This window comes from Brienomyrus brachyistius, unplaced genomic scaffold, assembly GCF_023856365.1.
Source record: "Brienomyrus brachyistius isolate T26 unplaced genomic scaffold, BBRACH_0.4 scaffold104, whole genome shotgun sequence".
In the NCBI taxonomy this organism is placed as follows: domain Eukaryota; kingdom Metazoa; phylum Chordata; class Actinopteri; order Osteoglossiformes; family Mormyridae; genus Brienomyrus; species Brienomyrus brachyistius.
The window spans coordinates 282,377-306,287 of NW_026042379.1; the positions used below are offsets into that span (position 1 = coordinate 282,377).

The following is a 23,911-nucleotide window of genomic DNA, read 5'->3' on the forward strand; positions in this document are numbered from 1 at the left end:
GTCCGATTGCACTTCGGTACTCTACCACTAATTTGTTTCCTGCCACCTCTTGAATGCCTGCTTGTAAAAGCTTACAAACTAAAAGAAATGTAGATTCCATGCAAACCTCTTGTCTGGTAGATAAGGAAGAAGGTTTTGCGCTGCAGGTGAATAACAAATGTATCTGGGCCGCCAAATCTACAACTTTGGGTCTTATTGGGTGGTGCATGCTAAATGATTATTAATAATAATGCCATTAAAAGTCCGGTTGGGGCCGATCAATGCCACACGCTTGCCCGTGTTGTTCAAGAGCGGAGCAGGAAACCCGCAACCCGTCATTTAAGTAGCACTCATCTCTCTCTCCTTCCTTCCCCCTTATGAGCAACTGGGGTGTAAGACGATTTATTTCCGAGTCTCTTCGCTGGTTTCTAGGTCGCATGTCGTTGTATAGCAAATGAGTATTTTGTTGAAACTAGTAGGGTAATTCTCAGTGATGGGCCGCGTTTACATAGAAGCGATGCCCTTTCGGTAGTTGCTGTAGTCCGGCGCTGAGACGGACCGGTGGCGGTACCTTTGTTCCGGACTCCGAGCCCAGTTGCTATGAGGCACTTCACCTCGTCCTGATTAACTTGTTACTTGGCAGAAACGCAGTGTGAATTAACCGCCATGCTGAAACGTGGGGTGGGGGGCAAATCGAGCTATAGTCCGTACTCAGTTACAGACTACAGGAGCAAGAAGAGCGATCCTAAGGGGAAAAGCAAGCTGGACATCCTGCCGAATAAACCCAACGTGTGGCTCAAGCAGGTAGGCGTCCGTAACACTTTGGAGCGCTTCATTTTATTAGTGCGTTATTGCTTGATCTTATGTATTTCCGTTGTAATCCCTGGTGATTTTCTTGGCAGATGTTCACCTTTTAATAAAAACAGATGTTCTGTTTTCATGCCACACCCTTACATCCCCGTTGAATGAACAAAATTTTGCATGCGCGGATAAACTTTTTTTCTTTATTTTTTACTGTATAGAGTATAAGGATATATGTGCATAGGGTCACGGCGAGGCTGGCCTGGGCAGGTGGCCGTTTGCCCCCCCCCCGCCGCAAGAGCCGCATCCCCCCGCCACTTCCCGCACACTAACGCGGTCCGGCACGGTTGTTGGGCGTTTTGCGGAAGCTTCTCGCGACAGCAGCGTCTTCCTGTCACATTGCACAAGGCGACGCGCTTCCACCCCAACATCATTTATTATTAATTCGTTAGATACTTGCACATATATTATATTGACCTTATCCACTTAGTACCGAGTTTGGCTTATGTTTATTTATTATTCTTGACTTATTTCATATTACTTTTATTTATTTATATATATATATATATATATATATATATATATATATATATATATATATATAAAATCTTGTTGCGAACATGCAAACTCCGCACACATGTAACCCAGGCGTGCTGTGAGGTGACAGTGTTAACCACTGCACCACCATGCCGCCCCCCATTTATAATATGTATATATAAAAACCATACTTAAAGTTCAGTTTGTTAAGTATACTTTTTTGGGACTAAATTGGCGCACTTTTAGTTTATATATTTTAAGTGTAAAATTGCTACAAACAGCACAATAGCGATATGACTATATGTAGATTACACTAATAAAAAATTGCAAAACATACTTAGTTTTTTCTCTTAGTCACTCAAAATTTATAAATATTGTTTTGAATGCCACAATTAAACATAAAATACATTTTACATATAAACTAGACTTTTCTCAATACATGTCAGTTTAAGCCAGGTATACTTAAATCAGACTTTGTTTAGCATATCTCTGTTAAGTACGTAAGAAGTTTACTGAGAATATATTTACTAATTTTAAGTTTAGAAAAAGTATACTTATAGTACACTTAAATACTTATTATAATATTGCTCTCTAAAATCCCTCGTTAGTCTTTCATAACATTTCGTTCCTCGGCTGACGAATTTTAATCCAAATCCTCATTCCGTTATTCTGTTGGACGTTGGAATAGCGCTTTTCAGGTTAAGTGGTCTGCTCATGCGCACAACACTGGGGAACGGAAACAACCATTTTCAGGTTTTAACTACGTGGTCTTAAGCGCCCTCTTCCGTGCTGCAGTTTCTCAACCACAAGCAGTGCTGTATTTTGCATCCTTTCCGATGGGCTGATTTTTAGCGTACATCCATGCATCCATCTTATCCGGCAAGTGGGAGCTGTAGAGCAATTGACATCACCTTTAACCTTTAGGTATATTAAAATTGTCATTTGTTGCTCTGATTTAATGATTATTCCCCAAATAGATAACCAAAAATTGTATCGCTGTAAGACTTTTAAGATCAAATAGCACAAAACTCAAATACATTCCATGTACCCCCCCTATACACAATCAATTTGTATGATAAAATGTAAATTTCTCACAATTTTTTGCTACCTTTTACATTTTTTATCTCTGTAACTCTTCCCATGGATTCGATGAAATACTTGTATAACAGACACAAATGGTATTAAAAAAACTGATTAACTACCACAGAGTGAAAATCAACAATTTAGATAGATTCAAATAATACAACTTAATTATCCTGGGCAGATGCCAACACTCACGGAACTACAGGGCTAATTTAGGCACACCGATCAGCCTACCTTGCACACTCTCTGTGTGCACGCTTCCCACAGAAAGGACCTGGGATCAAACCCCGGACCTTCCTGCTGTAAGGCAGCAGGGCTAACCACTGTGTCACCACAGCTGTTTTCAGGAGATCTTCTTTTCACTGTGAATGTCTATATATTGTTTTTAAAAATAGACACAATTTATTGGAACTATCGCAATTGTATAGACCAGAGCTATTCAATTCACGGTCCTCAAGGACTGAACACGGCTCATTTCCCAGCCTTCCTTTACCTGTGAGTCAGGTGTGAAGCCTCTGTGGCCAATCAGAATCAGTAATTATTAAACTAATTACCTGGGAGAACTGAAAACATGGCCTGGATTTGATATGGGGAGCCAGATTTGAAGAGCCCTGCTATAAAGCAAAAAGGGGCGTGTGGTGACGCCCCAAACTCGCACTAACACTCAGACACCATGGACAGTTTCACCAGTTCGCCCAGCAGTATTTCGATCGACTGTGTGACTCATTCCCCCTCCCTCTCCACTGTTTTTCGCAGCTGTCAGTTCTCCAGGAACAGCCTCCCCAGGATGGGCTGGATCCCCTCGACGCTTCCCCCTCCAGCCACCCGAACCCCTCCCCCTCCTGCCCGGGGACCCCCGTGACCCAGCATGCCCGGCTGTCCGGGAGCGCTTCCCCCATGGCCACCCTCAGGCGTTCCTCCACCTGCCACCAATCCAGCACCGCCGGCTTCCCCGTGCAGTCCTGGGTTTTCAGCAAAGGCCTCAGAAGAGCCGCCGCCGCTCAGGACGTCCCCCCAGACTGTGGTGAGGGGCCGGCAATCGAGGCGGAGGACATCCCCACGCTGCTCCAGGAGGTGGCGAGCTTCGCAGAGGCCGTGGAGAAGCTGAAGGACGTGGTGCTGGCAGAAGGTGAGACGCACACGCTCGCCCGTCTCCCTGCTCGTCTTCCCCATCCTGTCAGCGTAGTGGCTAACTGCCGTCAGGGGACCAGGTTGTAGTCCCCACTGTTAAACTCTACATTTACTTTTAGTTAACGGATGATTTTGTCCAAAGCGCCATACAAGTGAGGCAAATGACTGTAAGGGAGGCAAGGAATGACTCATAATAAAGCAGGAACCTAATAGGACTATTCAAGGAGCACAATTGCGACATGAAAACATCCAGGGCCGCAAAGAGAGATGTCAGAACAAAGGCAAATACACAGGATGTATTGTGACTGTAGAGAGCAAACGTCATCATGAAACGAAGTGAAATCTCAGATATTTCTGGCTTTGTTAGGTTCCCAAAAAGAGGACCCATGGTCGCCCTAACCCTAACACCACATGGTGTGAGACCTTTTTACATAAACACGAAGGATGTGCGATTTCGTCCGAACCGCATGCGGCGCGTCAGACTGAGGGCAGGCCGATGTTCCGCGACCTTCCCCCTCACGCAGAAGTGCTTCTGCAGCAAAACCACACTCCTGCAGGAAACCCTGGCAGCTTTTAGAAAACGCCGTGCTTTTCTACGAAATTCGTCATCAGCCCCAGTGTTCTGTTTGCCACGTGCTGCATGTTAAACGAGGCATGTGTGTCGGGCAGGGTGCTGCCCAGGGGTCGAACTTGCATCGCCAACAGCGTCACGGGGGGCTAATACGCTAAACTAATGACCCGACTTCCTAGTTCCTAATATGCCTGTTGCGATTTTGAGGCATGACATCAATGCTACTGTTGTGTTTCATTTGTGTGGCGATTCTAGGATCTGACCCATAGGGGGCTCCGCCCCCAGTGAGATGTAGAAAGCCATAGTAATCCCCTGGGTCCTAGTGTCCTAGGCAGCAGTAGATGCCATGTCACATTTTGATGGATGTTTTTGAAAATTAATGAGCTATTTTATTTAATTAGTGTACATTTATTTGGGGGGGGGGTTGTACTGTGAGGGCTGTGTTTTAAATCGGGCCACCTCATTGTGTCCCAGGGGCCAGATGAAGTAACATGAATGCTGAATGTGAAATATGCCTTTCTATGTGTGCTCTGAGTTCAAGTTAAATCGGCTCCGAGCTGTTTTTTAACGTTAGGCATGTAACATCCTGTAGTACGATGATGAATCATGGTACAACTTCATGACGATTTGAATTGTGGGAATGAAGAATGAAATACGAAACAGCTCAACTATTAATAATCTCGAATAATTATTAGGCTGTATAATCTCTTACTTTTTCTCGTTGTAATTGCGTTGTTTATATAGCAGAATTTGCAATAATTTGGCATGTCCCCCTACGAGCAGCCAGCTAATGCAAACGGGTGGAAGTAGCACTATGGAATTGCGAGAAGGTTATTAAGAAAAGGCCCCATTTCCGAAAAAGTTGTGTAATATGTAAATAAAACAATGCAATGATTTGCAAACCATATAAACCCATATGTAATTGAAAATAGAACAAAGAAATTCTACCAGATGTTGAAATTTTATTGTTTTATGACAAATATATGCTCAATTTGAATTTGATGCCAGTGACATTTCAAAATAGTTGGGACAGCAAAAGACTGGAAAGTTGTGTGATGCTAAAACAAAACACCTGGTTGAATATCTCACAACTAATTCAGATAATTGGACCTGTTTGCAAAGATATTTCACATCCATCAATGAATCCCATATGTACCATTGATAACCGATGTTTTCCAGTTATCAGCACCGTTATACAGTGTCGCTTTAAACAGGAGCTCATGGTGCCGACCTGCAGACTCCCTGAGGACTCAGGCTGGAGGGGGGGGGTTACTGTCCCTGGGGGCCCTAGGCTGATGGAGCAGATTCTTGGAGATGAAAGTGGAACGATTAAAAACAATGAAACAGTAATCTGCGATTTCCCGCACCGTTGGCAAAACTTTCCAATGGGGAGGGTGATGCTGACAGTGAGATTTGCGGGGGGTGGGGGTATATTGCACTGATGGATTGATCATCCAGATTTAATAAGTTAAATTTTTCCAGAAGTAGGGGGGCACCGTGGTTTCCCCCGCGATATAGCCTAGGACACTTTTTGCATATAAGCTGCCTCCTGAGTGGTATGGGGGGGGGAGTCTGAGAGTAGCCTGTTTTCAGTTAGACACAAGCGGAGCAGAGATGTGTGAGGCTGCCCTGTCACCTGAAAAGAATAAAGAAGCAAGAGGAGCAAGCTGCAGAGCTGTCGCAGGAAATGCACAGCTGTTGGTTGCGTGTGGGTTCCAAGCTCTGTGTCTAAGTTTGTAGTCGCAGCTCCGCAGTGCAAGCGGATGCCTCTGGAGACCCACAAGCGATGCCGGTGCCGGTTGTGTCCCACGATTCGTAGCAGCCTCTCGCGGCTCACGGCCTCCTCTCTGCCCTGATTTGCCCGCAGATGAGCGGGAGAACCGGCAGGCCCTGGCTCACGAGTGTCTGGGGGAGGTGCTGCGGATCCTGAGGCAGGTTTTTGGTGCATACCCCCTCCTCAACACAGTGGAGACCCTCACTGCAGCTGGCAGGCTCATCTCCAAGGTCAAAGGTAGGCTGAGTGCAGCCAGAGCCAGTGAGAGGGATGTTGCGTAAATGGGAACGTGATGCTCAGCACCGGCCTGCATCTGTCTGCTTTCAGGGTTCCACTATGAAGGCTGCAGCGACTTGGAGAAGAAGGACTTTGAGAAGGCTGTGGAGATGATCGCCGTGGCTTTCAGCAGCAGGTGGTTGTCTCCGTGGGGCTCCCAAAAAGCAGTGTGGGGTTTATAGGAAGTTAGATACTAAGTACAGGGGACCAGATCTGATGGATGGATGGATGGATTTCTATGAGTATAAGTTCCTGTGCCTATTTGCGCTTTTTCCGCTGCCACCAAGAACTGAGTTGCATGAATTAGCTAATTAAGCTAGCATTTGATGCTAGCATAACACGGTGATTCTCACAGATGTGCTAGAAAATTGGGAAATTAGCACACAGTAAATCATGATGTACCCAGTACATAAGCGCCTCTCTTCGGTTTTACGTTACTGTCACTCTCCAAACCCTGCTACGCCTTTCGGGAGCCGGCCCGCCTGCAGTGGAAAACCGAAGCAAACTGGAACCGCCCCGTAACTAATACCTCTGCTCAGCCAGTCACCCAGCTGGCGGCACGAGGCCCCCTACCCCCCCCCCCCCCATCCCCTAAACAGCAGAGAAAGCCACCGAATAGTCACACACCATCGAAAGAGAGTCCCCACTCTGCCTGCAGCAGAGAGTAAACAGGAAGTGGGCCATGCCGCGAAGTAAGCAGAAACAGGAAGCCTTGCAGTCACTTAGGCACCTTATTAGAAATCACCTGACCGTCTGCTGATGCTTATCAAGCCTTTCTCAGATTTCTCGGTTTATGTCTGTAAACATGAGCAAGCTCTTTTTTTAACGTTTTAGGGGAAATGGACCTCACAAATCTTTTTTTAAAAGTGTGTGTGTGTGTGTATATATATAATATTTAAAAAAAACAGCTGATGATGCTCTTTCGAGGTGTGTGGGACTGTGTACTGAATTGTGGTGAGTGTCAGCATAATAATAGGTGAGAGTGACAGGGATTTGTGTGCTGCAGTGTGTGTGTCCCTTACAGGCGATGTCACACTTCATTCATGGCGTCAGTGACTCTGTAACGTGTACGTACACGGCTGTGACTCACAGCTACTCTCTGCTTATGTTTCTGTGTATGTCACTCTTCCTTTTTTATCTGTTCCTAAATCATTTAACCGTTATTATTTAGCTGTTATTCCTGATTATGTTGTTTGGTTACTAGCAGCCTAACCCCTCTTAAATTATCACGGCACACATACTGTTTAGGGTAAAGAGCCATTGAGAGCAGGATTGTTTAAGATATTCCCGTGCCCAAGATTAAATGTGCTTAATTACTACTTGCGTCTGTCAATAGGCGGATTTTTACCATAATTATCATAGGATTTGGGCACATAATAATGAGGTGGCTGCAGGATGAGATGTGCCAACGGCAGAAGCTCAACGGAGAGTAGAAGGGTGTTGCACTGGATCTGCATGAGGGAAATAAGATGTGGGGCAGCGGAGGGAGGGGGCATGTAAGCAGGGGCTGGTAGACAGTCAGCTGAGCGCTGGGGTCAGAGGTCAGACTGGCCGGAGGGGTCTGTTAGCGTGCCACTCTCACTCAGGGAGTCTTCCTAAGACTGAATGACTGTGGTTCTTTGATCTCATGTCAGCCAGGATCTTTCAAAGCTGGTCTGGCCCGGTTGAATATAAGGTATTTTGTACATTTCGTGCAAAACACTGATGTGCTGTCAGCGGCGTGATGCCTGGCTCAGCCTTAATGATTTCTATAGCTTCTCATCTCCCTCTCTTCCCCCTCTTCCTCTCCCTGTCTGCTTCCCCGTTGGCCTTCATTCCTTATTTCTCTCTCCTTGCCCGCTGCAGTGTGTCAGAGTTGCTGATGGGTGAGGTGGACAGCAGCACCCTGCTCTCCCTACTGCCTTCCGAGAGGAGCAGGGTGAGTTGGTGTTTCTGCCGTCGGCATGGCGACGCAGCACACCAGACTGGCCGTTTGCACGCATGCGGTTTCCTGGCAGTGTCAGGCAGTTTGAAGATAAGAGGCTTCAGTGCCGAATCCCAGTGACTGCTGGGGGGGAAGGCAGGGGGACACAGAAGCTCTGCTTGGGAAATTCTGTTATACCCCATATAAATATGACAAAAAATAATTAGAAATTTGAAGTATTACCATTCTACATTAACCCAGAAGCACTGAACGCATCTACTGTGTGACTGTATATTCACACACGTTTACTGTGTGACTCTGTATTCTATTAAAACATCCTGATGTCCTGACTATTGGAGTTGAGAATGATGCATTAATGATGTTGACATTATATTCAGCTCTGTAGCTCCTGAGATACCAAAATGCTGACCTGCTTCCTCTGTCCTGAAGTCATTGTCTGTCACCCCTGCAGTCTTTGGAGAACCTGTACGGATCCGTGTCGGGCAAGGGGCCAAACTCAACGTTAAGTCCGAACGACCCTCCACATACCAGTAGGAACCTTCTTTTTTCACTTTCCCTCTCTCGCTTTTGGTGTGGGTCCATTCAATTCCTTCTCTTATTCTCTCTCTATCCCTCCTTCTACACGGTCACATGTCCCTCTCCTCCTCTGAATCACTGAGAAAGGGTGGGAGGGGCTTTGGGCCATAATTTCCAGACTCCAAACCTGATTGGCTGGTTGAGATGCAGTGAGGACCTGAGTACCGATGGACCTGTTCCAGGGTGCACCGTAGGTCACTGCAAGCCCGTGTGTGTGTGTCCCACAGCCCTGAGCGCCGAGGAGGTGGACATCGTGCTGCAGCACAGCGAGGGGGGGGTGGAGTCCGCCCTGAGCTATGCCAAGGGGCTCTCCAAGTGCATGAAAGACGTGATTGGCTACGTGGAGAAAAGATCAGCTCTGGGTGGGTAGTTTGAAATCCATCATGATGGAAACTCCCCACTGAGGCAAACCTACCCAGAATGCCATGCAGTGTGCATGATGGGGCAGCTGGGCCCAGTTAGTCAGCAGTTTAACTCAGTGATAGCACAGTTTCCTTCCACAGCCCAGGCATATGCAGTCAGCTGAAATGTCTCTGGATTTCCTGTAGTGTGCATGGTATGTCTGAGAAGGCATGCGGTGCGTTTACTGCTGCGGACTCGCCAGGACGCTGTACTGCACAGCGGTCATGCACTGAAAATCACCAGCTCTGGATTCTGCAGATAATCGTTTATAAACATTGAAATGTGTAAACTTTCATATTTTGCTTTACATTGTAGTATCGACTACAATCAAAACAGAAGCAGGCTGTGCATTACAGCACCTAGATACTGAACGTGAGACTGTAAGCGACTGCAGATATTAGGTTGTGTCAATGACTGTTTTTCCTGTTGCTTCTCCTTTTGTTACGTAGAGATGGAATTTGCCAAGGGCCTGCAGAAGATCTACCAAGCCTGTAAACCAAGCTTTGAGCAGGTAATTCCCTTTTACTAGCTGGTTAGTAGAGCTACCCCAGGCTAAGATGCCCTCCGTGGTGTAGAATCGCCCACAGCAGCGACTTTGGATTTATAAGCAGTCATGTGACTGTCGGAACACGGAACCGGTTTAGCTAAGGCGACAGGGCAGTCTTATTTTCATGTGTCATCACGGCCTCTGTCCTCCGCAGCCACACATGCCATTCATGTCCACCTACAACCTGGCTTTGGAGCAGGACCAGGAGCAGAGCTTGGGGGTTCTGCAGGCCTCGGGGACCCTGCATGTCCAAAACTTCATCCAGGTGAGGTGGGCGTGGCTAATGTGCGGAGGGGGTGTGGCCAATGCGGGACCAATGGTGATGAGGGATGTGTCTCCGCCCATAGCCGCTGGTGCAGCGCAAGTTCGATCATGAGAAGAAGTGCAAGGAGCTGAAGGATGTGTGGCAGCGCGCCCGCAGGAAGCTGGTAAGGACACGCCCACCTGGCTACCTCTGCCCCCCCCCCCCCCACGCCCTGCGTGACAACTACGCATATGCGCCCCCTTCAGGCGGAGGCCGAAAGCAACCTGCGCAAAGCCAAGCAGGTGTACCAGACGCGGTGTGAGGAGTACGACAAGGCCAAGGCGGCGGCCAGCCGGGCCGAGGAGGAAGGTGGCGGATCGGCGGTCAAGACGCTGGACAGGAAGCGGAGGCATGAGGAGGAAGCGCGTGGCAAGGTCACACACACACGCTGCCTACTGGGAAGCCTGTCTGCTGTCTGTCTGTCTGCTGTCTGTCTGTCTGTCTGTCTAGTGTTTGTCTGTCTGTCTGTCTGGTGTCTGTCTGTCTGTCTGTCTAGTGTCTGTCTGTCTGTCTGTCTGTCTGGTGTCTTCAGATCAAAGAATGAATCAAACAGAAAGTAAACAATGCAAACCCCGCTTTACTGGTTCAATTTTAATACAAACTGGGTATAAGAACATGGCTGACAAGTCATTGTTGAATTGTTGTTTGTTGAATATTGTTTGCTGTGTTTAAATGTTAATGTAAATTGTTTTGCATTACTTTAGTAGTCTTACTGCTTACCTTAGTAAGGTGCGGAGGGTAATATTCAGGGCTGTATGTGTGCAGCTATGTGTTCGGGGGACAACATCAGAGATTTGAAGTCCTCCTTAAGCGGCGCCGGTTACACCTGCGTGTTCCTCGTCACTCTGCAGCCGCAGGTCGCTGATTCTCACCTTAACAGCCGCCCGTCCCTTGCAGGCGGAGGAGGCGGAGGCCACGTACCGCACCTGCGTCGCCGACGCCAAAACCCAGCACCAGGAGTTGGAGGACACCAAGGTCACCGTGCTGCGGCTGATCCAGGACATCATCAGGCAGAGCGATCAGGCCCTGCGATCCGTGAGTCCGCCCCCCCCCCCCGGGCTTGGGGATGGGTGGGGCCAAGGCCTCCCCTGACTGACCTGTGACCCCCGGGCTCGCCCCTCCCTAGGCCACTGTGTCCTACTGCCAGATGATGCACATGCAGACGGTGGCCCTGCCCGTGCACTACCAGGCCCTCTGTGAGAGCAGCAGGCTGTACGAGCCGGGCCTGCGATACGCCACCTACGTCGAAGGGCTGTCGGCCGCCGAGGAGCCGGAGGTGCAATACGACTTCGAGCCGTACGTCTCCCCCATGCAGTAAGTGCTGCACTCCTCTCACATAATGAGCCTTTTGTTCCCACTGCAGCTGAGTCACGCTCACAGCTCACTGCGTCCCAGTGGACACCTGTCACTGGTACTCTGTCTCTCTCTGTACTGTTTGTATGTCCCTGTGTCATGTAATATTTAGTATACGAGAACTAACAATGTATTGGAAAATTGTCTTATCAGACGCCTTGCAGCAACCGGTGTCGTGATTTTATATATATATATATATATATATATATATATATATATATATATAGTAGTACAGTATCCTCCAGGGTGGTCTTGTGCCCAGTGATGGACTGGCGCCCCATGCTGAGTGTCCCCTGTCATGCCCTCTGCCTCCTGGGACAGGCTTCAGGCTCACTTTGACCCATAAACGGGAATTTGATGTGACGGGTATTTGTATTCATTGTATTTCTGGGGGTTTTTTTTTGTGTGTCTGAGAAACATGGTCCTTCCCCAGGTCTGGCAAACCCTGCACTGACAGCATAAACGCAGAGAGCCATGATAGTGCTGAATCCTCGAGCCTGGCGGGTCGCGGCGAAGGCGTTTCCGCTGCCGGCAGTAAGCAGAAATACGGTGAGGACCGGGAAACCTCCAGTTCGCCTCCAGTGAGGAGGCTTTTACTGTCATCATCACCACCTCCTCCCTCCTCCGCGTCGTAGGGCGGGGCCACCAGCCCAACAAATCGTGGCCTACGGTAGTGAACGACACAGACAGCATGGGGGAGCGCAGCAGTTTGGGATCGCCCACGAGCAGCACAGGTACTGGGGCGACTCACCCCAAAACGGCAAATTTCCTGGTGCCTTGTACGCGGCCGTTTTGTATTCTCAGGGATTTCATTTGATTCTGTGGAAGTCAGCCGGCACTGACAGAGGTAACGCGGTGCCGTTGTTTTCAGGGGATGTCAGGATGGTTCCCAGGACCCTCTCCAGTGGGACCATGTCCTCCACAGAGGAGCTGGATGACAAAGAAAACAACGTTGTGTCTTTTGAACACAGTGAGTCCGCCGTCGTGCTGTCAGTATAATCCCTCTCGCAAGATCCTCAGCTGGTGAACCAGAAATGGGCCGGAAACCTGGTCTGAACCGCTTCTGTCTGGCAGGCATGAATGGCATCGAGCCTGAGATCGCAGCGCCAACGGGGCCGTTCCGCAATGTGGGCCTGTCCAAGGCTGCGCAGACGCACCGACTGCGCAAGCTGCGCACGCCGGCCAAGTGCAGGGAGTGTGACAGCTACGTGTACTTCCAGGGGGCGGAGTGTGAGGAGGTGAGCTCCCGCCCCCAATGCTGGTGCCCGTGGAGGCGTAGATCACCATTGGTCCATCCTGCCTGCCTATCACCTGTGGCGCTCACCCAGAAGCCCCTCCCCCCCACAGTGTCTGCTGGCCTGCCATAAGAAGTGCCTGGAGAGCCTGGCCATCCAGTGTGGGCACAGGAAGCTGCAGGGGCGCCTTCATCTCTTCGGACGGGACTTCAACCAGAATGCCCACTGCAGTGCTGAGGGCGTCCCCTTCATCATCAAGAAGTGCATCCTGGAGATCGAGAGCAGGGCGCTGAAGATGAAGGTGAGGAAGGTGGTGGTGCTGAGGGGTGCGACCTGACCCACGCGCCGGCTTCATGCGTTCTGCCCCTCTAGGGTATCTACAGGGTGAACGGGGTGAAGACGCGTGTGGAGAAGCTCTGCCAGGCCTTCGAGAACGGCATGGAGCTGGTGGAGCTCTCGCATGCCTTCCCACATGACGTCAGCAACGTGCTCAAGCTGTACCTGCGGCAGGTGTGTGTCAAGCGCTCCTTTCGGTACCTTCTGCTGAAGTCCCCCGCGCTTGAGGAGCATCGTTTTAACACCCCCCACCGATTAACTTTACAGCTACCGGAACCCATCATGCCGTTCCAACTCTACAGCCGCCTGATGGGTTTGGCCAAGGAGAGCCTGCAGGCAGAAGCTCCTGACAGAGAGGAACCTGGGAAGGGCCTGGCGGAGCTGGGCTCAGAGACGGACTCTGACATCCTGCTGCTCGTGGACAAGCTGCGGGATTTGGTGAAGGAGCTACCGCGGCCTAACTTGGCCATTCTGCGCTACATCGTAAGCCACCTACGAAGGTGGGCATCTCCACAGCAGCCGACCGGAAACATCTTTCCATCCAGTCACTGCAGCTCATGGGAATCCCAGGAGAGCCAGCTGTTCCTGAGATGCTAGTGGAACTCATCTTTCCCAGTGATTACACCGCATTCAAAAGCAGTCAAATCCCTTATCTTTCTTATTCTAATGCTCAGTCCAATAGGAACTAACCTTCCTGACTCTGTCTGCTTTATATTTTGAGTTTCAGTCACATGATTCACCGCTTGGGGTTGGGGGGTGGGCCCTTTGCCTTATTGAGCAGGCATGCCTAATTTAGTGGCCATTCAGGGTACGTGGCCACTGTCTTCCATGGTCCGAATGCCATGTAGTTCCTCTGTCTTCCTCAGGGTGGCGGCGTTGGAGGAGCACAACAAAATGAGCCCCAGCAACCTAGGCATCGTGTTCGGGCCCACGCTGATGAGGCCGCGGCCCACTGGGACCACTGTCACGCTGTCCTCGCTGGTCGACTACCCACACCAGGCCCGCATCGTGGAGATGCTTGTGGTCTTCTACAGCTTCGTCTTTCCGGTCGGATCTGGTGACTCGAGTCAGCCCACCTCCCCGATCCACAGTCGCGTCACTAACACAGATCCATGTGGTGAGATTTAAGGGCAAATGTCCCGCTTACATCCTGCCACGTAACCTGCCATTTTTCAGTGGGTATGAAGTGTCACATTTCGATGACACTAATAATGCACATTGGTCAGGCTCTTTGATTGATGATGGGAAATGGGATACGCGGGTCAGCGGCAGATGCTGAAGGGCTGCTGGAGTGACTCATCATGTCCTGCTCATTGTACCGGTGCAGCCATCTGCTAACCCCAAGCAGTGTAATTTACCAAAGAAACCCTAGAACAACATGGGGAGTGTTTGTTGTAATGTGATGCAGCGCCTCCTGTTGGCTGTGCTGGTAATGCAGTCGGATTAACGTCAGAATCGTGCTCGTTTAAGGCAAGCCTCTGGGCCGCGCGGACTCCTGTGAGCGATTCCTGGACTCGGACGGCGACCCTAAACTGGCAGGAGGAGGAAGCCAGGGTGATCCTCACAGTCTGGATGGACAGGAGAAGGTGACGTGCACTGTGGGTGACCCACCAAGTCCCACAGGCAGCAGGGACCTCCCTGGGCAGCCCCCCATCTCAGGCAGCGACCCCCACTGATGATAGACTCATGGGAAGCTGGAGAACCTGCCTCCTTCTTGGGAGAGTGTGAAGTCACACCGCCTGGCCCCATGTGACGCGTGGGATGATTCCATGACACAGGATTGGAGGATCTGTGCTCATTTTCGAGCTGCCTAACAGTTACCAGTGACTTACGCATCATAGCTCTTCTGTCTGCTTATCTTCTGCACCTTGCAATTTTTTCCACATGCCCAAATCCATCCATCAATCTTCCAAAACCATTCATTCAGGACGGGGGAATGTGTCTGGATCTCAGGCAGCACGGAGGACACCCCAGAAGAGAAGCCTGCCTTTCTCAGGACCCCACGCATTCATACCACAAGGACGGTTTGCAGACACTCATTTGATCATCTCTGTGATTTTGGACAGTGAGAAACGTCACACTGGGGGAAAATGCAAGGACTGAACATGCAGTGCCAGGCAGGCGTGGTGTAAAGCACAGTGCCCACTCACGCATCCCAGTGTTACACATCTCACAAATACTCCTTTGAGAACAGAAACATTCTGACATACATCTTCCCAGCCACACAGTTTACTTGACGGGGCACAAATAATATAGTACATATTATGCTATTACTTATGCATTAATTAACCACAAACTAAGTCTTAGTTACATACTAGTGTCATGATAATTCATTAATGAATCAAGAGATGTTTTATCTCAGGCAGTTACTATATTTGTTACTGTACTTCTGTAAATCCTGTGAACTACTGAAGAAGCAACTAATGAATAACACAAGTGAAATACTGATCTCATGTTTGTTCATTAATTTGTGACACATCTTTTATCTCAAGTAGCAACTATATTTGTTCATGATTTGTACTGCAGTAGTAAATTATTTTATTACTTAGTATCTGTGCCCTGTCAAGTAAAGTGTTGGCATCTTCCCAATGCCCTGCCAAAGGGAATCCCGTCTTTTCCCCTAATAATCCTAGAGGCATTGTTAGGTACTCAGTAAAACCACTGTAGTCTTGGCCTCTTCTGCAGTAAGGAGCACAGGAGGCAGAATAAGAATGTTTGTTATACAACTGCAAACTTTAAGTACTTTAAATGGAAAAAGCCACGCTCTGCTAACTGACTGATTTTATGCTGCTAGGCTATTTTTCTACCAGTGATATTGACTCTGTCACTAGTGTGTCCTCATTCACCAGTATGAACTTTGATGAGGTGTTTTCATTGGTTCCAGTGATGATTTACAGCTATTGGAAGCTGGACCCCATGCTGGACAAGCAGCTGTAAGAAAAAGGGATGTATGGACAATCATAAATGAGGAGTTGCAAAATTGCCCATAGGTGTGCATGTGTGAGTGAATGGTGTGAGGTTGCCCTGCGGTGGGTTGGTGCCTCATCCTGGGTCATTCCCTGCTTTGCACCCATAGCATCTGGGACAGGCTCTGAACCCCCAGCAACCCTAAACAGGACAATGGATGGTAGACAGTACCCTTTATGCTAAAATGCAACAACAAAATAAGATGTTTTAGCACGCTTCAAATTCTTTGTTGCTGTAAGCATTTTGTTTTCAGGAAAGTCTGGCTGAAATTTAGTATAATTTGATAATTTACAGTCATAGAGTTTGATCTTGCTGAGCAACTTTTAAAAATCAATATAAAAACTACGAAATTTTTTGCCAGGAATACTTACAATGCATCACAAGGTAAAAGGATGAGTGCATGAAAAAAGGCCATTTTAAAATTTTCCCCATAGCTAAGAACCACCTTAACGTGCATCTTCATCTGCCTGTGGGTAGTGGCAGGTACAGTTTGCTTGTGTAACAAATCAGCTAGTGTAGGTGGGACAAAAGTCATCCAGTATATTCTTCTGCTCATTTCCATCATTTAAAAAAATGGATTAATCATTCCCAAGTGGTTCCCAGTTCAGACCAGTCTGGCGAGCTCATACTGTACATCAGGGAAGCAAATAAGGTAAGTAAACATTGACTACATCCTATTTTTTTAAATTGCCTCTTGAAAATTAGGCTAAAACTTTAGAATCGTTCCATTAATTAGTAAAACCAAATCAAAAAGAAGCTGGGGAAAAGTATTTTGTTACATTGGACATAGCAGCAAAACTGTGTGTGTGTGTGTGTGTGTGTGTGGTTTAGGTTTATGCTACATTGTGGGGACCAAATGTTTTTTTGATATTGTGGTGACCATTTTTCAGGTCCCTTCAAAGATCTGTGAGTGCGATCAAAAAAAAAGTAAAAATGCCAAAAGTCTTGTATTTCGTTTGGTTATTTATGGTTAAGGCTGGGGGGGGGTTAAGGTTGTCATGTTGGGATTAGAGTTTTCCCCATAGAATCGAATGGAAAGTCCTCACAAAGATATAATTACAAACCTGTATGTGTGTGAATGTGTGTGTAGAGCAGGAGAAGGTGTTGATTTCCTTAAATAGCTTGGCTGTCTGCAGCCTGCCATCTCTGCCACACCTGACGTACAGCCTGCCCCCCCCTACATCCATCCATTTTCCAAACCGCTAATCCTACTGGGTCGTGGGGGGTCTGGAGTATGGGCGCAAGGCGGGGAACAATGCAGGATGGGGGGCCATCCCATCGCAGGGCACACTCACACACCATTCATTCACGCATGCACACCTACAGGCAATTTAGCAACTCCAGTTAGCCTCAGCATGTTTTTGGACTGTGGGGGGAAACCGGAGGAAACCCCACGACGACATGGGGAGAACATGCAAACTCCACACACATGTGACTCAGGTGGAGACTCGAACCCAGGTCCCATGAGGTGTGAGGCAACAGTGCTAACCACTGCACCACCATGCTGCCCCCCTGCATCCAATGCTTCTTATTACTGCTGAGGCACTTGCCAAGAGATTTACTCAGGATGATTTGCAACTCAGTTATTTACATATGTTTGAGAAACACGCTGAATTGAATCGGCTTATTGTTGAAATGAGTGCAGGGAGGGAGTGGGACCCAAAAGCAGCACCCATTCGTTTTTTCCATTCAGCCCTGACCTGCTAAATGTGCCGAGCAGCGTATAAAAGGGAAAAAGACACAGTGAATAAACCTGCTTATTGGATTATGTGTTGTAATAGCATTCGGCTATTTAGTAATAAGGGTGTGCTATGCTTGTCCCGCATTTTGGAAATTCAACACGGTTGCATTTTCCCTGGGAGTCCACTCTATTGAGGACACCACGCCGGGCCATACCGAAATAAATGTTCTCATTTAAAAGTGTATAAACAGAGCATATTAACTGAGCTTACTGTACAAGCATGTTTGTTTAAATGCACTGTAGCAGAGCCCTGCTGGATCACGGATTTCTGAGCGCTGTACCATAAATCACACTGTGACAGAGTAATTTGCACCGCCATCTTGAATCCTTAAAAACACTCTGCTGGTGTTATTATGCCAGTGGCTGTGACACAGGGTCCCCTCATCAAAGTTTTCTTCCACATGGTCAATGGTCTGTTTGTCCCCCCAGTGCAATTAATAAGCACATTACAAACACGCACATGGATGGCAATTAGCATGCTGGTAACATTGGTAATGTGCTTAAAAATAGGCTGAAAAAATATGTGTTGCACACCTATATCGCAATCGTTGGAGACGGTAGACTGGAAATAGCTAGTTTGATGTTCCCATTTAATGAGCTGATAGTGTATTAATTCTTGGTAAAAAAATGTTTGAACTTTGTTCCACATTTTCAGCTTCCATCATGACACAGTTACAAGAGTCACTCCTGTTTCAAAATAAACATCGTGCACAGGGACAGCACAGGGAGATCGGTGCTGAGTCTTTGGATGGGGGTACATGTGAGCCTCACTCATACAGAGGAAGTCCAGTTAAGGGAGGATAAGTGAACAGTGAACATTCAACGAGGACCAACAAACTCACAAGAACAAGAGCGCCCACATCCCCCCCCCAGCCTACCCCCATGTTCCCTGTATGTCTCCCCTCCCCTTCTCTCTCTCTCTCTCTCTCTCTCTCTCTTTCACTCTGTGTCTCTCCATGGAGTCTCTCACTCCCCTTCTCTCTCTCTCTCTCTCTCTCTCTCTCTTTCACTCTGTGTCTCTCCATGGAGTCTCTCACTCCCCTTTCTCTCTCTCTCTCTCTCTCTCTTTCACTCTGTGTCTCTCCGTGGAGTCTCTCACTCCCCTTCTCTCTCTCTCTCTCTCTCTCTCTCTCTTTCACTCTGTGTCTCTCCATGGAGTCTCTCACTCCCCTTCTCTCTCTCTCTCTCTCTCTCTCTCTCTTTCACTCTGTGTCTCTCCATGGAGTCTCTCACTCCCCTTTCTCTCTCTCTCTCTCTCTCTCTCTCTTTCACTCTGTGTCTCTCCATGGAGTCTCTCACTCCCCTTCTCTCTCTCTCTCTCTCTCTCTCTCTCTTTCACTCTGTGTCTCTCCATGGAGTCTCTCACTCCCCTTCTCTCTCTCTCTCTCTCTCTCTCTTTCACTCTGTGTCTCCATGGAGTCTCTCACTTCCCTTTCTCTCTCTCTCTCTCTCTTTCACTCTGTGTCTCTCCATGGAGTCTCTCACTCCCCTTTCTCTCTCTCTCTCTGTCTGTCTCTCCCTCTCTCCCTCTCTTTCACTCCCTGTCTCTCTCCCTGTCCACACAAAAGGAAGGCACTGAGCTTACAAAGTGCCAATTAACAGTGAATGTTTGCCCCTCGCACCTCCCTCTGCAAGCAGCTGACAGCTACGGTGTTTGGGTTAATACCAAAGGCCTGCAAAGAATTATAATTCTCCTCCTTTCCCGCTCCCCCCACCCCACCCCTCCCTTCCCCAAACCCTTTATTTTGTTTCAGATGGGGTGCTTTTACAGTTAAATGTACGTTCAAAGGCTGATATAAAATGACTTTCCAAAGAATTTCATTTGGGGAGAGTAGAAGGGGTGATTCTGCGAGGGGCAAGGGCAGCGGCGTGCCATCTCGTGGCCAAAAATAGGTACTGCAGTTTAAAAATAAATGATTTCTTGCCGAAATTGCAATACCTACTTTTGGCCACGAGATGGCAGCAAGAAAATAGAAAAAATATTTTCCCACGGTCTACTAGCAGCTTTGTGTGGTAATTGTTTGCATTAAAAATACATTGGACCAAGGCAAATTATTTTAATTAAGAAATAACATCTAAAAGCTGCTTGTAGACCATGGGAAAATAATTTTTCTATTTTCTTGCTGCCATCTCGTGGCCAAAAATAAGTACTGCAGTTTGAAAACAAATGATTTCTTGCCGAAATTGCAATACCTACTTTTGGCCACGAGATGGCAGCAAGAAAATAGAAAAAATATTTTCCCACGGTCTACTAGCAGCTTTGTGTGGTAATTGTTTGCATTAAAAATACATTGGACCAAGGCAAATTATTTTAATTAAGAAATAACATCTAAAAGCTGCTTGTAGACCATGGGAAAATAATTTTTCTATTTTCTTGCTGCCATCTCGTGGCCAAAAATAAGTACTGCAGTTTGAAAACAAATGATTTCTTGCCGAAATTGCAATACCTACTTTTGGCCACGAGATGGCAGCAAGAAAATAGAAAAATTATTTTCCCACGGTCTACTAGCAGCTTTGTGTGTTAATTGTTTGTATTAAAAATACATTGGACCAAGTCAAATTATTTTAATTAAGAAATAACATCTAAAAGCTGCTTATAGACCGTGGGAAAATTATTTTTCTATTTTCTTGCTGCCATCTCGTGGCCAAAAATAGGTACTGCAGTTTAAAAACAAATGATTTCTTGCCGAAATTGCAATACCTACTTTTGGCCACGAGATGGCAGCAAGAAAATAGAAAAAATATTTTCCCACGGTCTACTAGCAGCTTTGTGTGTTAATTGTTTGTATTAAAAATACATTGGACCAAGTCAAATTATTTTAATTAAGAAATAACATCTAAAAGCTGCTTGTAGACCGTGGGAAAATAATTTTTCTATTTTCTTGCCTCCATCTCGTGGCCAAAAATAGGTACTGCAGTTTGAAAACAAATGATTTCTTGCCGAAATTGCAATACCTACTTTTGGCCACGAGATGGCAGCAAGAAAATAGAAAAATTATTTTCCCACGGTCTACTAGCAGCTTTGTGTGTTAATTGTTTGTATTAAAAATACATTGGACCAAGTCAAATTATTTTAATTAAGAAATAACATCTAAAAGCTGCTTGTAGACCGTGGGAAAATAATTTTTCTATTTTCTTGCCTCCATCTCGTGGCCAAAAATAGGTACTGCAGTTTGAAAACAAATGATTTCTTGCCGAAATTGCAATACCTACTTTTGGCCACGAGATGGCAGCAAGAAAATAGAAAAATTATTTTCCCACGGTCTACTAGCAGCTTTGTGTGTTAATTGTTTGTATTAAAAATACATTGGACCAAGTCAAATTATTTTAATTAAGAAATAACATCTAAAAGCTGCTTGTAGACCGTGGGAAAATAATTTTTCTATTTTCTTGCCTCCATCTCGTGGCCAAAAATAGGTACTGCAGTTTGAAAACAAATGATTTCTTGCCGAAATTGCAATACCTGCTTTTGGCCACGAGATGGCAGCAAGAAAATAGAAAAATTATTTTCCCACGGTCTACTAGCAGCTTTGTGTGTTAATTGTTTGTATTAAAAATACATTGGACCAAGTCAAATTATTTTAATTAAGAAATAACATCTAAAAGCTGCTTGTAGACCGTGGGAAAATAATTTTTCTATTTTCTTGCCTCCATCTCGTGGCCAAAAATAGGTACTGCAGTTTGAAAACAAATGATTTCTTGCCGAAATTGCAATACCTACTTTTGGCCACGAGATGGCAGCAAGAAAATAGAAAAATTATTTTCCCACGGTCTACTAGCAGCTTTGTGTGTTAATTGTTTGTATTAAAAATACATTGGACCAAGTCAAATTATTTTAATTAAGAAATAACATCTAAAAGCTGCTTGTAGACCGTGGGAAAATAATTTTTCTATTTTCTTGCCTCCATCTCGTGGCCAAAAATAGGTACTGCAGTTTGAAAACAAATGATTTCTTGCCGAAATTGCAATACCTGCTTTTGGCCACGAGATGGCAGCAAGAAAATAGAAAAATTATTTTCCCACGGTCTACTAGCAGCTTTGTGTGTTAATTGTTTGTATTAAAAATACATTGGACCAAGTCAAATTATTTTAATTAAGAAATAACATCTAAAAGCTGCTTGTAGACCGTGGGAAAATAATTTTTCTATTTTCTTGCCTCCATCTCGTGGCCAAAAATAGGTACTGCAGTTTGAAAACAAATGATTTCTTGCCGAAATTGCAATACCTGCTTTTGGCCACGAGATGGCAGCAAGAAAATAGAAAAATTATTTTCCCACGGTCTACTAGCAGCTTTGTGTGTTAATTGTTTGTATTAAAAATACATTGGACCAAGTCAAATTATTTTAATTAAGAAATAACATCTAAAAGCTGCTTGTAGACCGTGGGAAAATAATTTTTCTATTTTCTTGCCTCCATCTCGTGGCCAAAAATAGGTACTGCAGTTTGAAAACAAATGATTTCTTGCCGAAATTTCAATACCTGCTTTTGGCCACGAGATGGCAGCAAGAAAATAGAAAAATTATTTTCCCACGGTCTACTAGCAGCTTTGTGTGGTAATTGTTTGTATTAAAAATCCATTGGACCAAGTCAAACTATTTTAATGAAGAATTAACATCTAAAACGGGCAAAAGTCCACAAGCTGCTAGTAGACTGGGACCACGATTACGCTGTCCTCGCTGGTCGACTACCCCCACCAGGCCCGCATCGTGAAGATGCTCGTGGTCTTCTACAGCTTCGTCTTTCCGGTCGGATCTGGTGACTCGAGTCAGCCCACCTCCCCGATCCACAGTCGCGTCACTAACACAGATCCATGTGGTGAGATTTAAGGGCAAATGTCCCACTTACATCCTGCCACGTAACCTGCCATTTTTCAGTGGGTATGAAGTGTCACATTTCGATGACACTAATAATGCACATTGGTCAGGCTCTTTGATTGATGATGGGAAATGGGATACGCGGGTCAGCGGCAGATGCTGAAGGGCTGCTGGAGTGACTCATCATGTCCTGCTCATTGTACCCGTGTAGCCATCTGCTAACCCCAAGCAGTGTAATTTACCAAAGAAACCCTAGAACAACATGGGGAGTATTTGTTGTAATGTGATGCAGCGCCTCTTGTTGGCTGTGCTGGTAATGCAGTCGGATTAACGTCAGAATCGTGCTCATTTAAGGCAAGCCTCTGGGCCGCGCGGACTCCTGTGAGCGATTCCTGGACTCGGACGGCGACCCTAAACTGGCAGGAAGAGGAAGCCAGGGTGATCCTCACAGTCTGGATGGACAGGAGAAGGTGACGTGCGCTGTGGGTGACCCACCAAGCCCCACAGGAAGCGGGGACCTCCCTGGGCAGCCCCCCATCTCAGGCAGCAACCCCCACTGACGATAGACTATTGGGAAGCTGGAGAACCTGCCTCCTTCTTGGGAGAGTGTGAAGTCACACCGCCTGGCCCCATGTGACGCGTGGGATGATTCCATGACACAGGATTGGAGGATCTGTGCTCATTTTCGAGCTGCCTAACAGTTACCAGTGACTTACGCATTCATAGCTCTTCTGTCTGCTTATCTTCTGCACCTTGCAATTTTTTTCCACATGCCCAAATCCATCCATCAATCTTCCAAAACCATTCATTCAGGACGGGGGAATGTGCCTGGATCTCAGGCAGCACGGAGGACACCCCAGAAGGGAAGCCTGCCTTTCTCAGGACCCCACGCATTCATACCACAAGGACGGTTTGCAGACACTCATTTGATCATCTATGTGATTTTGGACAGTGAGAAACGTCACACTGGGGGAAAATGCAAGGACTGAACATGCAGTGCCAGGCAGGCGTGGTGTAAAGCACAGTGCCCACTCACGCATCCCAGTGTTACACATCTCACAAATACTCCTTTGAGAACAGAAACATTCTGACATACATCTTCCCAGCCACACAGTTTACTTGACGGGGCACAAATAATATAGTACATATTATGCTATTACTTATGCATTAATTAACCACAAACTAAGTCTTAGTTACATACTGGTGTCATGATAATTCATTAATGAATCAAGAGATGTTTTATCTCAGTGCATCTTCATCTACCTGTGGGTAGTGGCAGGTACAGTTTGCTTGTGTAACAAATCAGCTAGTGTAGGTGGGACAAAAGTCATCCAGTATATTCTTCCGCTCATTTCCATCATTTAAAAAAAATGGATTAATCATTCCCAAGTGGTTCCCAGTTCAGACCAGTCTGGCGAGCTCATACTGTACATCAGGGAAGCAAATAAGCAATATAAATATAATATTCATATTATATTTTATATAATATAAAATAAGCAAATAAGGTAAGTAAACATTGACTACATCCTATAGGCTGCTCTCCTTTCATTCTGAGGCCGT

At 46.7% G+C, this 23,911-nt stretch overlaps 1 protein-coding gene across 2 annotated transcripts; it reads left to right on the top strand.

Moving 5' to 3' along the window:
- Positions 1 to 10: 10 nt before the first annotated feature.
- On the top strand, positions 11 to 23,787 carry LOC125727586 (rho GTPase-activating protein 45-like). Of its 2 annotated transcripts, none has more exons than XM_049004413.1 (22): positions 11 to 783; positions 3,157 to 3,529; positions 5,970 to 6,113; positions 6,204 to 6,288; positions 7,998 to 8,070; positions 8,528 to 8,606; positions 8,880 to 9,014; positions 9,504 to 9,565; positions 9,756 to 9,866; positions 9,949 to 10,029; positions 10,112 to 10,279; positions 10,803 to 10,940; positions 11,032 to 11,219; positions 11,692 to 11,807; positions 11,894 to 11,992; positions 12,130 to 12,228; positions 12,333 to 12,496; positions 12,606 to 12,794; positions 12,866 to 13,003; positions 13,097 to 13,329; positions 13,696 to 13,946; positions 22,706 to 23,787. In XM_049004413.1, exons 1-22 carry the CDS (start codon positions 646 to 648, stop codon positions 22,909 to 22,911), a joined length of 3,270 nt encoding a protein of 1,089 aa, XP_048860370.1. In that variant the 5' UTR covers positions 11 to 645; the 3' UTR covers positions 22,912 to 23,787. The 2 variants fall into 2 exon arrangements, with proteins under 2 accessions (XP_048860370.1, XP_048860371.1); XM_049004414.1 differs by lacking the exon at positions 22,706 to 23,787 and adding an exon at positions 14,300 to 16,746.
- The last annotated feature ends 124 nt before the right edge of the window (positions 23,788 to 23,911 follow it).

Coding starts and splice junctions, on each gene's coding strand:
- LOC125727586 (XM_049004413.1), top strand. CDS start 646: ATGCTGAAACGTGGGGTGGGGGGCAAATCGAGCTATAGTCCGTACTCA. Junction 9,015..9,503: donor GGAGAAAAGATCAGCTCTGG/GTGGGTAGTTTG, acceptor TTTGTTACGTAG/AGATGGAATTTGCCAAGGGC. Junction 11,993..12,129: donor ATCGCCCACGAGCAGCACAG/GTACTGGGGCGA, acceptor CGTTGTTTTCAG/GGGATGTCAGGATGGTTCCC.